The sequence below is a fragment of the Colletotrichum fioriniae genome (genome assembly GCF_027942845.1).
Source record: "Colletotrichum fioriniae strain IMI 355084 chromosome Unknown scaffold_5, whole genome shotgun sequence".
NCBI lineage: Eukaryota > Fungi > Ascomycota > Sordariomycetes > Glomerellales > Glomerellaceae > Colletotrichum > Colletotrichum fioriniae.
The window spans coordinates 863709-878542 of NW_027076841.1; the positions used below are offsets into that span (position 1 = coordinate 863709).

Sequence of the window (14834 nt, forward strand, 5' to 3'; positions counted from 1 at the left end):
ACAGAAGCAGCAGCAGCTTCGAATGTCATGACTAGGTCCAATACGCTTGAGATGGGTACATGAAAGAAGCAGACGACGACGAGGACGACGACGGATGGCTGGACCGAGCCCAAGTGCAGTCTGTCAGGTCAGGGCCCCCAAGTCTAACAACCACGACCGGCGACTAGGCTAGGGGCAAGGCCCGAAAGCCGCGAGCAAGCATCGGAGGAAAAGATGGGGACAGAGAGAAGGAGGCTCGCAACGGGAGCCAGCATGATCACTGTGCAAGAGAAGAGTGGGAGAGCTAGTGAATCTGATCAGAGTTTCCACTTGCGGCAACGCAAGGATGCTGGGCATTATGCGTTGAAGGGGAAGGGATGTCGTCGTTGTTTAGACTTCCCCACAGTAGGTTTGGGCGCGCCGGTGGGAAGAAAAGCCCCCGACTGGCCGCTGGTCTCGACGAGGGTCCATGTCCACCTCCAGGGACAGGGGGCCGTTGTCTTGGGTTGAGGTGATTTGTGTAACTGGCTCGAGAAGTGGCAGCTTTCATATTTGCTGCTCGGGGCTCTATTATGCTGTGCTGTGCTGTGCTAGTGCGGGTGCACTGCCTGTAGCTTGTCCGTCGTCGGGGACCATCATCCTGCTATCATCCTGCTTCCGCAGAGGGCACAGGTGAGAACGGTACTGAGTGGTGGTTTGCGTGCTTTTTGGGAGGAGGAGGAAGGGTTGCCGTGGGAGCTTGGCGTGCTGGTTATTGCCGGTGACTAGGGCGACTCCCCGTGGCCTTGTGCTTGTTGCTTGTGCATCAGATTGGACCGTAGTAGATCATGGCGTCAGATACTCCGTCTGAACCATGATCTCCGCAGGGGAAACGTCCGGGCAGGGCTTAGATTTCCAAATAGTTAAGCCGACTGATATAATGGACGTAATATAGGCATGGCAGGGCGGACGGGATCTATCTCAAGTTTGTCGTTCCATTGGCACATTTCAAGGTCGGCAGAGACGCCATAAACGAGCGCGGTTGTGGACTGGCTCCTTGCCTGTCTTCCAGTTCGCTTTCCGGTGGTTATGCTGCGGCTGCTCGGTTGATGCAAATGGGAGGCCCTGAGGCGCAGATTATCCATCGATCTGCAAGCTGAGACCCGAGATTGGGCGTGAAACTTGTCAAGGAAGTGCTTCGTTTGACGAGACTGGGATCCGTGATGGGGTGGACCGTGGATGGGGACAAGGGCTCAGGTATGCCATCTCTGACCGGATTGGTATCTGACCGTGGGCTAGAGAGGTGAGAGTAATGGGGAGGGGGCCGAATTCCCTGAGCCCGCACGCACCAGACCTCGGGCATGTGCAGGTGAATGTTCAGTCAGTCGGGAGAAGCCGAAGCGAGTGCCGGGGCGCAATTGTTTTGCCCATGTCGCTCGGTGGCCACCGCATGGAGCATGTTTTGGCTGTCATGACCCCCCTTGGCAATGAGATGTCGATTGGGCGACCATTGAGTGATACCGTCAAGACGGGTTGGATAGATGCAAGCAACCAGATGAGGCCAGCAAAACCACATGGCTGGGCGCACCAAGAGAAGCCATAGGGCGGCCGGGAGAGGCGATAGGCGGCGGTAGACGGTAGACCCCGCCAACGGTCTAGTGCTTCCTTTGTCGCCATTGTGTTGTGTGCTTTGTGCATGTGTTGCGGTTGCAATATCCAACGGCGCTGCAGCCACGCGGTGCCTTGGTTGCTTAGGTCGGGACAGAGAGAAGAGACCGACTCTAATCTGACGGAGATTCGGGGGCTGGGTGGTGCCAGTCCAGTCCAAGGGGAGGAGGAGGGTGCGAGCCTTGGAGCTGAGCTTCCAGGTTGACTTTTGCGGCAATCTGTTTGGCAAATGGCAACCCTTGGGCCTGTCTCAACTTGTCGACTGCCACTAGATGTGACGCCAGCCCGTGCTTCCGCCGTAGAAAACGTCTCTGCTGTCTGTGACCTTCCATCCATCTCACCTCACAACACGAGGTGATGAGGTCCGTGTACTATACTGGCTGATTGCTCGAGTGTTCGCGGTGCTTCTGTTTCTCTCCTTTCTCTTGCTCATTCTTCTGAAGCGATTTCGAGTGCGACTTTGCTCTGTGCTACTGACACTGCTGAGGCTTAGGACGTGGAGCCGGCCCTTGACAACAGACAATGCATCTTAGCGCATCGCATCGGCGGATGAGCTGTACGAACTGGCGGGAGACGGATAACTCCCATTTGCTTCACCGTCCCATCCAGCACGAACCACAGGCACGTTGCTGCTCTAGGCGGTCGCTTGTCGACTGCAGGTGATGGATGTCTGGTTCTCGTCACAGTAGCACATCGGGACGCATGTGCATATGCCTCGTTTTGCTAACGTCCAGGATCCGTACCCAAGATAGCGCGGCTGTTCAGAGGCCCTCTTTCGCGTCGCATGGGATTCTTAATTATGAGCATAGCCCTGAATGGCTGTGATGTCGTCGTCGTTTTGGCAGCTCAAAGTAGCTCCATCATCCATGGGACGGCATCTCTCGGTCGCGTGCTGCCAAATTACCATTGGCCTACGAACAGCAAGGATCATGGCCCCTGCGCCAACGTAGTGCTGCCAACTACTCCGTGGACACTACGCAAGACGAGACGAAGCGTTGGGTCACCCACCCACCATTAAGCAGAGTATGGCGTGAGAGCTTATGGGAATCGTCAGCTCGTCCGTAGCGACGAGACTCTGATGACGACTGATCAGAGTGCAATAGGATGGCGTGCCGTTTCTGCAGGCTATTCCGTCAAGTACATTAGGCTACTGGGCAGAGCCAGGCGCGTCAGATATTAAGGACTAATGGTACCCGTATCGGTACGTGGCAGTATATGAAAGATAGGGCGACATGAAGACGAGCAGGTTGAGAGCGGTCGTCAGCGCGATGCGGGCTGATGTGCTGCAGGGTATCGCATAGTGTGGCAGTCGCGAGGCCAGGTGCCGCATAGAGATGTATAGTAGGACGGCGGCGACATGGGACAAGTTCGGCCATCTCGATACGTAGCCGGCGGACGATCCGTGGTGGGCATACCGGGGGTGCGAATGTGCGATTTGCGATTGGCCCATGGGAATCTGCCTCCACGTTTCAAGACGGGGCTGCTGCAAGCCGGGATATCGAGATGCGTCGAAGGAGTAGTGACGGGCAGTATGGGATGGGATAGGGTAGCCCGGATGCTGGATGGCGTCGTATCGCAGCGGCAGTGATGGATCATGGTTGCGGTGGCATGTAGTCAGCTTGCCGTGGAGGAGGGGATGAAGGGACGAAAGGGAGGGAGGGATGGGAGGGATGGGAGGGGGCAGGCGGGCAAAGGAGGAGGCTCTGATGCACCGCCAGAGTCTAGAGTCTCAAGAAGAGCAGAGATGGCTTTGATCGATCCGGGATATGTCGATGGTCGAGGAACGCAAAGACGCTAGTACACTATATCCGGACTTAAAGGTGCCTGGTGCTTCATAGATTGATGGGAAGGGTGTGTGTCGTAAGTAGATGGTTTTACTGCGTATCCGCACAAAAGTACTCTGTAAGGTACAAATGTTGTAAGTAGATGAGTTTACAGACGGCGGGGGGATGGGGCCATTAGAGAATCAGATAGGATCCGCCGTGCTGCATGAGGTGAAGTTCAGACTCTGATCCAGGTCCTGTATCCGTAGTGTACCAACTTGATGCTGTGTGTGGCGGGATCCAGGTAGGGTAGGCCAAGGAGTCCAGGTCGAAGTCGAGATTGAGGTCCATGAGCATGGCATGTCCATGTTCAAGGCCCTGGCTCAGATGCTGGTTCTGACTTGTCGAAGCTTTGAAGGGGGTTTGGCGCGCTGGTCCATGTCGAAGTGGCGCCGTGGCTTGGCTGATGGGTCGAAGATTGAGTTGGGGGGGTTCACGACTTTACAAGTGATAAAATGTAAGTGGGCAAAAATGGAGAGTACGGATATTTCGTTCGGATACATAATTAACACATAACGCGCCTGTGTATTAAGGTACTATGTACATACATACAATGAAGATGAGGTCAACTCACAAATCGGGCTTCGAGGGTCGAACTGGGTGGAAGGGGGCTACTTCTCCCGCTGCCTGCCAAGTCCAAGCCTTCCATTCTATCCAAATTCTAAGGGCCTTTCCTTCCTTTTCGGGGGCCGGCCACTGGTGGGACGACAAGAGGTGGGACGTCTCCTTCCGTGGGCCGGCGCCCGCCGTCCGTCATCCGTCGTCTCCATGTCCAAGGTACCGATACGTCGCATCCACATCAGGGAGGCACGCCGTACCCGTGGGCCTCGGAGTTTGGTGCCTGAGAAAATGACGTCTCTTCTCGATGGACCTTCCTTCTCTCCCAAATTCCCATAGCTGAGAACAACACAAAGGCTCACGAGGGTCACGAAACAGAGTTGGGCCGGGCGAGGTTCCCCTTCCTGCTCTGCTCCTGGAGCATCTTTTACCTCCACTACCAGAACGGAGTATACATGGACAACAATACGGATAATCCTGTTACGGACCACGGTAGAGCAAGTTGAGGGGCAAAGTGGTACAGGGGTTGTGACTATACTTGGACGTGTCTCCTGAGTCCTGAACATGGTGGGATGGGGTCAAAAGCTCAGAATAACTCACCTGGTAATACCGCGGCACTTGTCACGGACTCTACGGATAGAGTCTAACTAATAAGTTACCTTTTCATTTGTTCCAGGAAAAGCCCATGGTGAACAATCGCAGTCTCGCGGCATGAAAGGCCATATTGCAAAAAGCCCATTACCATTACGACTTACATTGAACCGCAGTGGCGATAGCTAGCATCTTCCTTCAAACAAGATATCTTGATGCAGGGCATTTCCCTCTCTATAGAACCAACCAGTATGTCATCTGTCCCATCTTTGACCATCCCATCAGCACATCGGTCGATTGAATCCTTCATTCCACCCACCTATCCGTAGAGGCTACGCAAGTGTGCACAGGACACAAGGCACACACACGCACTCTCTCTGTCTCTCTCTCTCTCTCTCTCTCTCTTTCTGTCCCTTTTTCACATACATTTACTTTCACCATAATAGACATGACACACATGCCTTGCCATTAGTCGAGCGGAGTCAGTCAGCCCACGAAGCTAGTGCCACTTCGAAGGGGAAGCAACCTGGACAAAAAGTGAAGGATGTCGACGAGACGAAGAACATGACAAAGTATCCGTCTGAGGCAGGTGCAAATAGAAACCTGAGGACGGAGGACGGAGAACTGAAGGACCTGCCCTGGTACATCCCCCGCCCCTTCTGCTCCTGTGCTTCGTGAGGTGGGCTCCTTCCCTTCCATTCTGTTCGCAATGACAGAGAAAAGATACGTACCTGTCGCCCTGGGTGTGAATGGAAGATGGGAGGAGGAAGGAGGAAGGTGTGGATTCTCTGGGTTTGAATGTGGGCCTGAAGTCTCCACCCAAGAAGCTGCAGATGTTTCAGCTGATGTCCACTCCTCTTGTCATTAGAGACAGCAATGGAACGTTGGGCGAAAAGACTCAGGAACACCTCCAACGGTCACCCCAGCTCCCTCCGACTTTCTCACGCTTCTCTGCCACCCCCGGTCATCGTCTTTTACACTTCACCGTGAAGGCTTGTCTCGGTTTGCCCAATCTTGTCCAGCTTGCAGCGGATAACCTCAGCTTCCGGCCGCCGCACACGGGACGAAAGATCTCAAGTCTGCGAGGTCCGCGAGACGGAGACCAAGATTACACACGCCTCCAGCTACACTATGCACCTATGGCACTCTTTGTACCTTTTTCACTTTTACTCAGGACAAAACGGCGATCGCAAAACGTCCAAAGGGAAACAAGCTTGCGTCGGGGCCATGGGACGCCAGAACAATATCGGCGTGCGATGCGAGATTTTCAGAAGACCAGACGCTGGCTTGACACGCCGAAGCACCCGCAGGTGCAAAGTCTCGAGCTTCTTTCCCCCTTCAGAGGGCTTAGTCCTAGCTTGACGGAATACGGCATGCTCCAGAAGTGTTTCTACTCGTTCCGCTACCGTCTCTAATCCTGCCCGTTGCTGGCGGAAGCATCACAGCAGCAGCAGCAGCAGCTGACAAGTGTCATCGCATCGTCCATCATCACCGATCATCATCTTGAGCGACCAATAGCCCACACTAGCCAGCTGTTTGCTGACCGACCGAAGTCTGGACCGGCTCCGATTAAGCAATGACTAGCTCTCCCGCTCTCTCGCCCTCTCTGTTCCGCGGTCTTTTGTGCCCTCTTCCCAAGTTTGCTTCACGCTCCGCTGACGAAAGTCGGTGAGCACAGGCATCCATCGCACACGTTGCGAGATGCGCCGGATCGTGGCCAGTCCACCCACTAAAGACGATGGGTGCCACCTAGCGCCTTTTCCGTGGCCTCAAGTAAGTTGCCTTGGTAGCAGCTAAGGTGCCTCAAGCTTGGCTTCCGCTAAGAAGATGAGTTGACGGAGAGGGATGCGACGCAAACTCGGCCCACGGAAGCTTGGGTCGACAAGGTCTAGCTCCAGGGCGCACCCGAAAACCATGGGCACCGGCACCTCCACCAGCTGCATCTAGTTTTTCGTCCTCATTTCTACGACACTGTGAAAAGGGAAAAGGAAAAAAATCAAGCGCCTGCCCGCCCTACGACGCTATCGAGCTACGGACGACACGTCTTCGTCTGAGAGGCTTGATTAGTGGATGCTGTTCCTAGCCCTTCGCCTTCAACACCTTACCCTCGGTCTCGGGCCCGAGGTCTCTGAGCAAAGATACCCGGGGACGGACGAGACAAGACTCAGCTGTCTCCAGGCCCTCTGTGGCCGCCGGGAGACCAGCCCGCCAAACTCCAAAGCCAGCCCAGGTCAACATCCTCTGACAAGGACTGCTGCAGGGTGATATCCCTGCGCCGATCATCTCGAAGCGACAACCTCCCAAGCTTGCACCCTCAGACCCCGGTCTCGAGTGATTTACAATGGTTTCATCTCAACTTTTATCCTCTGCACTAACGCCATCATGATACGAAGAAAGACTCGGGGCCTACTCCAGTGCCACTCATCCAAGCCACTGCCACTTGTCGCTGTCATTTGCCAGCACGAGCTTCACACCATCTCCAGTTTTCCGTCTCCCTTCTTCGCGGATCTTTCTGGTGGCCCCAAGAGTTCGAACGACGAGGGGACGAGGAGTATTCTTCAGCGGCCTGTTCCTTGCGACTACCACGCTGGAAGTGTTGTGGACCGACGCCGTCCCAAATTTTGCTTACGGCCATGCGCCATTGCACACACGTTGCAGAGGCGGCGCCTTGCTAACCACCGTCGGTGCCCGAATCACAAAATATTCCGCGAGACCAACATGGCCCGTATGCACCAGTACGTGCGAGCGGTCGGCAGAAGCGTGTCAGGTGCCTGCAGTGGAAGGCCGCTAACGTTAAGGTTAACCAACCTTGGTCTGGTTGCGCCTGGCCTACTGCGTCCTCTTTACGTACTTGGCTCGACACAATGCAAATGCCTTGGTCTATGTTGGCGAGGCATGCGGTGTTCCTCGAAGCCTTTGAAGCGTGGCGCAAAGCCATTGAGCATACAATAGAGTGTTTGAAGGCCTCAGATGCCAAATGAGGCTTATGGTTTATGGCTATGGCGGCATGCACGACACGACAAGTCAACTCATGTTTTGCCCCGTTCTTTGCGGTCGGCTCATCGACATTGACCATCGGTCACCAGCATGGTCGCAGATTAGCGAGTCAGGCAAGCAGACAGTCATCTGTGATGATGAGCCGAATGCTTGAGCAAGCGAACTCGATCTACCGGACCGCCATCGGTCGGTTCAGCCGCTATCTCATCCCCCACAAGATCCTCCAATTTCCGTCCGCGCCTTGAGACAAACGCCGCTGCCGAATATAGAAGACTGAGAGCTTCCATCGAAGGGCCCGTGGGCACAACAAGCAGCAAGTCACCTGTCTGGGGCCTCTGGGCAACGTTGTTTGTTTCATTCTTTTCGTATTCTGGAAGCTGAGAGTGCCCTTCGCTAAGCCCTTTGACCAAAATTGCGACTGCTTGAGACAAAAACAACATCGGGTTTCCCTTTTGAGTCAGTCGGTCGTAACGTCGTAGCGGTGCTGTGCGTCTCACAGCAACGGTTTGAGAGAGAGCCTGTCCATTCGACCATCAGACTTTTCTTCTCCTTCCCTCCATTGTCATTTGCCCCTTGCTTCAACCGCCCGAGGAAACTTCAGACGTGGTGGACAGGTGTAACTCCATCTTTTCCCCGTCGGTCTTTCTCGACTTTCCCATCCGGCGTTAAGGTCTCACATGTGTCATCGTCTGATGGCGAAACCGAAAAGTTGGGAGGCGGGCCACAAGAGACAAGACTCAAGAGAGAGAAGAGGATGGAGGACACGTCCGATCGCACACCTATCTGTGCTCCCAGACTTCTTCTTCTTCTTCTCTTTGCCTTCGCATCGGCGGCCTGAAGAGGCCAGGGATCAGGGCACCTTTCGGCGTGCAGTCTGAACTTTGAATCTGTCCAGCATGGCGAAAAAACAAAACGGACCAGAGAAATATGCCTTGATTGATCTGTGACAACCACACACATCCTTCTTGAAGAGATGACGATGGTGGGTTGGTCCGTGAGTGAAGATGAAGGTGGCGAATCCGAATAAGAGACGACATGTGCAACTGTCCCTGTCCCCTCTTCCCCGGCCCATGGGACGCCGAGAGCTCCCCGAACACACTCGCAGTGGTGGGCCCCCAACCATCTGGAAACAAAGGCCCGGGTTGATTCCACTACCCTCACGGGCCCGGCCACCCGTAAAACTTGCGGGTCACGGGCTGGATATGAACACGGAGTAGCGATATTGTGTAGTCCTGGGCGGTGTTGATTGACTACAACTTTGGAGATTTCTCTGTCCAGACTGTTGCCTAAATATTTCCAAGCCAGGACAATCGTGTATCGAGGCTTTTCATTGGCCTGCGCCCAGTTGTAATAGAAAGAAAACCCCCTACCTAGGTTTAACTAGCGCCTCACGTAAGATTTCGGAGGAATAGGAGAAGAAGCAACCTCCGAGCAGACCGCCGTAATCCGCACAACGTGACTTATTTTCAATATGCTTTTTGGTGTTTCTTTCAACATTGTAATTGATGGATAGATGTAGGTGAGCTTGTCTTCAACTGCAACGCGGCCATTGTGATTCGCGCGGGTTGCTGAGGTCCATCATGTCCCTTGGAGAACACAGCCAAAACAAGGATACGCATCCCAGCACCGCGGCATCAACATCCAACGAAATGACAACGTCAAGCTCCAATTCAACACCAAAGGGTGATACGGTTCCGGTTCCGGATCTTCCGCCGGGCACATCGATGCGCCTCAACATCGTCATCCTCTTCATGGGCTCGCGCGGCGACCTCCAACCCTCCCTGGCCGTCGCCGAGCTCCTGCAGCGCCGGCACGGCCACCGCGTCCGCATCGCAAGCCACCCGCCGTACCGCGCCGCCGTCGAGGCCGCAGGGGTCGGATTTTATAGTATCGGCAGGACGGACATCAAGACCATGATGGAGAGGAGGTTGCTTCCGCGGAAAGAGCTGAATGCGCTTGTGCCGGTTATTCGGCAGGAGTTTCGGGAGATGGGGGAGAGGTGGTGGGGGGCTTGTGTTGATGGGTTTGGGTTTGATCATGATGTTGAGGATGGAGTGGATGGAGGAGGAGAAGGAGCTGGGGAGGGGAGAGGGGAGCATTTGTGGCGGATTTGGTCATGTCTACGATGCATGTGTATAACCAGACGTCTGCGGCGGCGAGGCTGGGTGTTCCGTTGCACCTATTTGGGATGAATCCGAGGATCTTTTCGAAGGAGGTGCCGCATTCGCAGGCTGGGTGGGCTTTGAAGGGGCCTAGTCGGTGGAAGAATGTTTTGTCCTGGTGGGTTCAAGATTTTATGTGAGTTTTTTCTATTCTTCTTCTCTGTTCTTTTCTCCTTATACCTTGTTTTACACGGTTTGTTCTTCGTCCCCCCTTGGATTCGGCGCCCATATCATCACATTATCAGAGCAGCTACGGCAGGGCGAGGTGATAACTTAGAAGGAAGGGGCTCATACTACGTTCTTGAACTAACACACCAACAATAGGTTCCTCGAAGCAATGAAATCCGTCATCAACGATGTCCGCGTCAACGTAATGGGCCTGGAGAGCATGTCGCCCGCCTGGTGGCTGAGCCAGTACAACAGGATGAATGTTCCCTGCACGTACCTCTGGTCACCGAGGCTCCTCCCGAAGCCTACAGATTGGGCCGACAACATTGACGTCGCGGGCTTTGTATTTGAGGATGTATCACCGGAGTATACGCCGCCTCCGGAGCTGGTTGCGTTCCTGGAGGCTGACCCGGAGACGCCGCCGGTGTATATCGGGTTCGGGAGCATGTCGTTTGCGAATGCGCAGGACGTGTTTGAGGGGGTTTTTGAGGCGGTGAGGAGGGTCGGAGTCAGAGCTGTTGTCGGGAAGGGGTGGTCGAACTTGGTCAAGGAGGATGTTGGACGGCCTGGCAAGGGTGATGGTGGGAGTCAAGAGGGCAGGATCGGCGAAGAGAGAGACATGTCACACATCTTCATCGTCGATGAGGCGCCGCACGCGTGGCTGTTTCCCCGGGTCAGGGCCGTGGTGTGTCACGGGGGAAGCGGGACGACGGCCATAGCGCTCCGGAGCGGGCGGCCTACGCTCGTTGTGCCCGTTGCTGGGGATCAGCCGTTTTGGGGCTCGAGGGTCCACGCTGTCGGGTGCGGGCCGGAGGCAAAATATGGGTTGGCGGAGATGAATGGCGAGAGGTTCGAGGAAGGGCTGAGGGAGCTTTTGAAGCCGGAGTACGCGGCTGCTGCTAAGAGGTTTGCGGTTGCGGTGAGGGCGGAGAGGCCTGGGGAGGAGGTTTGTGTTGAGAAGGTGCTTGAGACGATGGGGGTTTATGAGAGGGAGGGCAGGTGTATTGTTTATGATGGACGGCCTGCTGTTTGGAAGGTAGTTGCGACGGGGAAGGGAGAGGGAGGAGAAAGGAAGTTGTCTGCTGTTGCGGCGCATGTTCTTGTTGAAAGTGGGAGGATTAGGAGGGAGGATTTGAGGGTGTTGCAGGTGGTCAAGTGGCCTGATTTGACGGGGCCTGGGGACCCGGTGACGGGGTTGGTTCTCGGGGTGCAAAAGGCGTTTGGAAGTGTTGCTGCGGATGGGAGGACGGGGAAATGGGGACGGTTGGGGCTCCATGTTTTGAGAGGTGAGTTTTTGCTGCTTTCTCGTAATTCTCGTGATGTTGTTGCATTTCACTCGTGTGGTTGAAACTATGACTGACTATTGATGTCCATAGCTCCCCTCACGATCTTGGCCGCCGTGGCGTTTGGCCTCTTCAACCTATTCGACTTCGTCCTCTACGAGCTCGCCTCGCCTTTCGAGCCGAAGCTCTACGCGAGTAACCCGCGGCTGTACTCCTACCCGCGCATGCTCCTCTTCCTCCTATCCGCGCCCTTTATCGAGCTCGCTTCCGTCGTGACGCAGCCGGTGCGTTTCCTAGCTGAGAGAAGAAAAGGAGGAGGAAAGGGGGCCGGAAGAAGAAGAAGCTTGCTGAGGGTGATCCTCGAGGTGCCGCTGGCGCTTCTGAGGGTGCTTTTGGCGCTGGTCAATGTTTTCGTTGGCGGGCTTGGTATCACGCTTCGGCAGCTAGAGCTTTCTTGTGCGAGGGCTATGGGGGAGAGGCCCGTGGGGGATATTGTTGCCGAGGCCAGAGTTCGACAGGGGAGGATCGAGGCGGAGGAGTTGAGGTTTGAGGGGGTGGAAAGTGGTAGGGATTTGGTGGGGGATATTGTTAGGAGGTGGGATGAGCGGAAGAAGGCTTGAGTAGCTGTTGTTAGTACTATTCAATACTGTACAATAATATGATCACTTTGCAATCAAGGTTTAAGGTGAGCGGATAGTGCTTTGGGCTGGCAGGATGGGCATCAGGGCCTCTTCCGGTGGCTAGAGTCGAGTAGCACTGCTAAGGCATATGTTTAAAAGCAGCTTCGGGTCGATGATAATAAGCCTGTGGCGGATACATCCAGCCCATTTCGTTACACGAAAGTTCATCTTACCCTCAGGCCTAGAAAAGAAAAGGGGCGTGTAAGTAGAGCATATCTAAGGATAAGAATATTCTCCGATACGTGTTACGTCGTGACACGGGACTTGCAGCTACCGTACTGCGGGTAGCCGGCGCCCCGGGCCACGTCAACTTCTTGTGTTGCCAGTTATGGGATAAGGCGAGGTAGGGTTCGGTTGGCTGGTAGTATAGCTGCGTGCGTACCGCGTACGGGCTCGGGATGTTTTTCTCGCACCTTGGCCACGCAGGCGGCGTGCGGTTGTGGGACACGATCGAGGTGGGTGTTGGGTTGATATGGGGAGCGTTTGATCGTATCTGTCGGTCAGCCGTTCTTCCCGCTGGAAATTTGCTATGTTTGGCTCGGTAGTTGGATCCAGACTAAGTTGGTCCTTGCAGTGTGCCGTTCACTTGGTTCTTCACAAGAGCTTTCAACCAATACTGAGATTGAGGATGAAAGCTCTCATTTCTAGACTTCAAGGCAATGATGGCGGGCCTAGATGGCCTCCGTTGGGGTTAAAATTGCAGTGTAGATATCGGTGACAACAGGGAGTTTGATTGGCAAGAAAGTTGTATTGTGGAACTTCAGCTAGCCAATGCGATAACTTGAAATCACCGATTATGACAATTCTCATGTGAGATGGATTATTTGGATGAACATCTTGCACATCAATGTGTTGTTCTCAAATCCTCCTCTTTTTCTCCCTCACAAAACCAAAAGTCGAAAACTCAAAACCCTTGGAAGAGTTGATCATTCCCAGGAGAAATCACTGCAAACTCTATGGACCCGAAGAACTATTCCTCTATGGCTGGAGTCTATATGACCTTCTCCGTGACACTGGGTCTCATCAAGTCAATCCACTTGGAAAACAATTTGAAATGACCGCCAGTTCAGGTTATTAAGCAGAGATATCGTGAGTACTCGTATATTCTACGTGAAATCTGCCGTTGGCCTTGGGAAAGTTGGCCGTTGTCTTCCGGAACTACACGATCCACTTGCATAACTTACAGGAGACCATGAGCCAGATTGAAGAGAACGTGCTATCTTTTGACAGTAGTATTTTAACCACTACTGACAATTTTTGATAATCATACTAAACTATTCACCAGTGAACTTGACAAGTTCTTAAAAGCAATTGTGTTGATGTGATAAACTGGGTGCATAAAGGGGTTATGCATGTAGCAGATGTCAGACGCTTCCCCCACCTACCACATTCGGCGATGACGCCTGCAGTGCTCAACGCGACTCCATGCGGTCCACGCGATCGCCCACGAACCTCCCGGCGCCAGCTTGCGCCTTCACTTCAACTCAGCATTGGATTCTCCCGCCCAACCCGCTTGAAATTACAGATTTCTAGAGAGAAGACCTCCGCGATGACCGCGCTTCTTCTCGCCTTTCAATTCCCAAGACGAAGACGCGGTCCATTTGGCTGACCCCAATGACGCAACCACCGCCATCTGTGAGTCTTCTCAACACTGCGCCGCGGGCCGTCGCTCATTAAACATTTTCTTTACAGACACCTACACCTCGTCGATTTCTGCTTTCCAAGAGACCTCAGGGGTCGCGGCAGCAGACACCAGGCAGCGGCCCGCCCGTCTTCGCCGGCAGCCAGCGCTTCCAGCCCACGCCCCGGTTCGCCCCTCCATCGTCGACTCAGCGACCTCCCGCGACACCCGTGTTCCCTGGTTCACTTCGACCGTCGAGACACCGAGACCCGATTCATGATGTTCTAGATAGTTCCCCGACAGATGCGCCCGTCTCGGCGACGCGACCGACGCTAGGAGCCGGGACGCAGAGGCAGAATCCCAGGATTGACATCGACTCTGACGTCGGTAGCGATTCGCCGTCGCAGGTGGACCAGGATGAGCTGCCGTCGATGGCTGTTGCGGTGAACGATTCGATCGAGATTGAATCAGAGCCGCCTAGTGTCCTATACAGCGAGACTGAGGAGAGGACACCAAAGAGGAGAAGGATTTCGGTCTCGCCAGCATTGAGCTGGCAGGAGGAGCCAAAGGAAGATGTTGCCATGGGATATGAAGAGGAAGAACCTCTTCCTGGAGAAAGCGGATACAGTGACGAGCAGCTGCCGGATGCCGATGATGAGGCTTGCTTCGACGAGGATGCGCCCAAGACTGATGACGACTTAGCTGTTCCTCAGCGCGCTGCCGGAGACCCGGTCAAGACACAGCCGACCTTTCATCGCGCTCCCCGCTTCAAGCCGTCCGAATCGGAAGTTATTCGTCAAGAAGGCCTACCGGAGGCTTTCTCGCCACAGCGACGAGGCGCAAAGTACGTCGCCGGGGGCCTCGCGGCAGAGCTGCAGACTTGGCTGGCAGAGGTCAAGGGCTGGACAGGCAGCGACCGTCCTGCGGACCTGGTCATGAGCATTGCCGTTGACGTAGTTCGTCATGGGAATAGAATGTACCTCGTTCGGGGACGGAGGATTTTGGGTGGTGGGGAAGCGAGCGAGGAGATTGCGGCGCGGCTCATGCTTGCTGGGGAGGGGCGATTAACGGGCTTAGGACATAAGGCTCCTGTTGTCGTGGGTAGCGTCGTTGCGATCTCCCAGCCTGCGTGGGAGATTGAGTTGCAGGATGGTAGATGGATCGTCGCATGCGATTGGGCGGTCTCGTAGAAGAAATGAAACAGAATTGAATACACATCAGCAACACTGAATTGCTGCATTTTTGCAAATGGACAGACTTTGTGAAAACAGTTTTTGCAACATAGCATCAAAACTAGGTCACAAGAAGCTACGGCCTGTAACTTC

General features: G+C 54.5%; 2 protein-coding genes across 2 annotated transcripts; both read left to right on the forward strand.

Annotated features, from left to right (window-relative positions):
• Window positions 1–9244: 9244 nt before the first annotated feature.
• On the forward strand, window positions 9245–11828 carry N0V96_004953 (uncharacterized protein; the record flags this gene model as incomplete). Its single annotated transcript, XM_065757268.1, has 4 exons — window positions 9245–9522; window positions 10082–10871; window positions 11142–11211; window positions 11302–11828. The coding sequence occupies 4 exons, from the start codon at window positions 9245–9247 to the stop codon at window positions 11826–11828; spliced, it is 1665 nt and encodes a 554-aa protein (XP_065614037.1).
• Window positions 11829–13080: 1252 nt separating this feature from the next.
• On the forward strand, window positions 13081–14699 carry N0V96_004954 (uncharacterized protein; the record flags this gene model as incomplete). Its single annotated transcript, XM_065757269.1, has 2 exons — window positions 13081–13101; window positions 13581–14699. 2 exons carry the CDS (start codon window positions 13081–13083, stop codon window positions 14697–14699), a joined length of 1140 nt encoding a protein of 379 aa, XP_065614038.1.
• Between the last annotated feature and the right edge of the window lie 135 nt (window positions 14700–14834).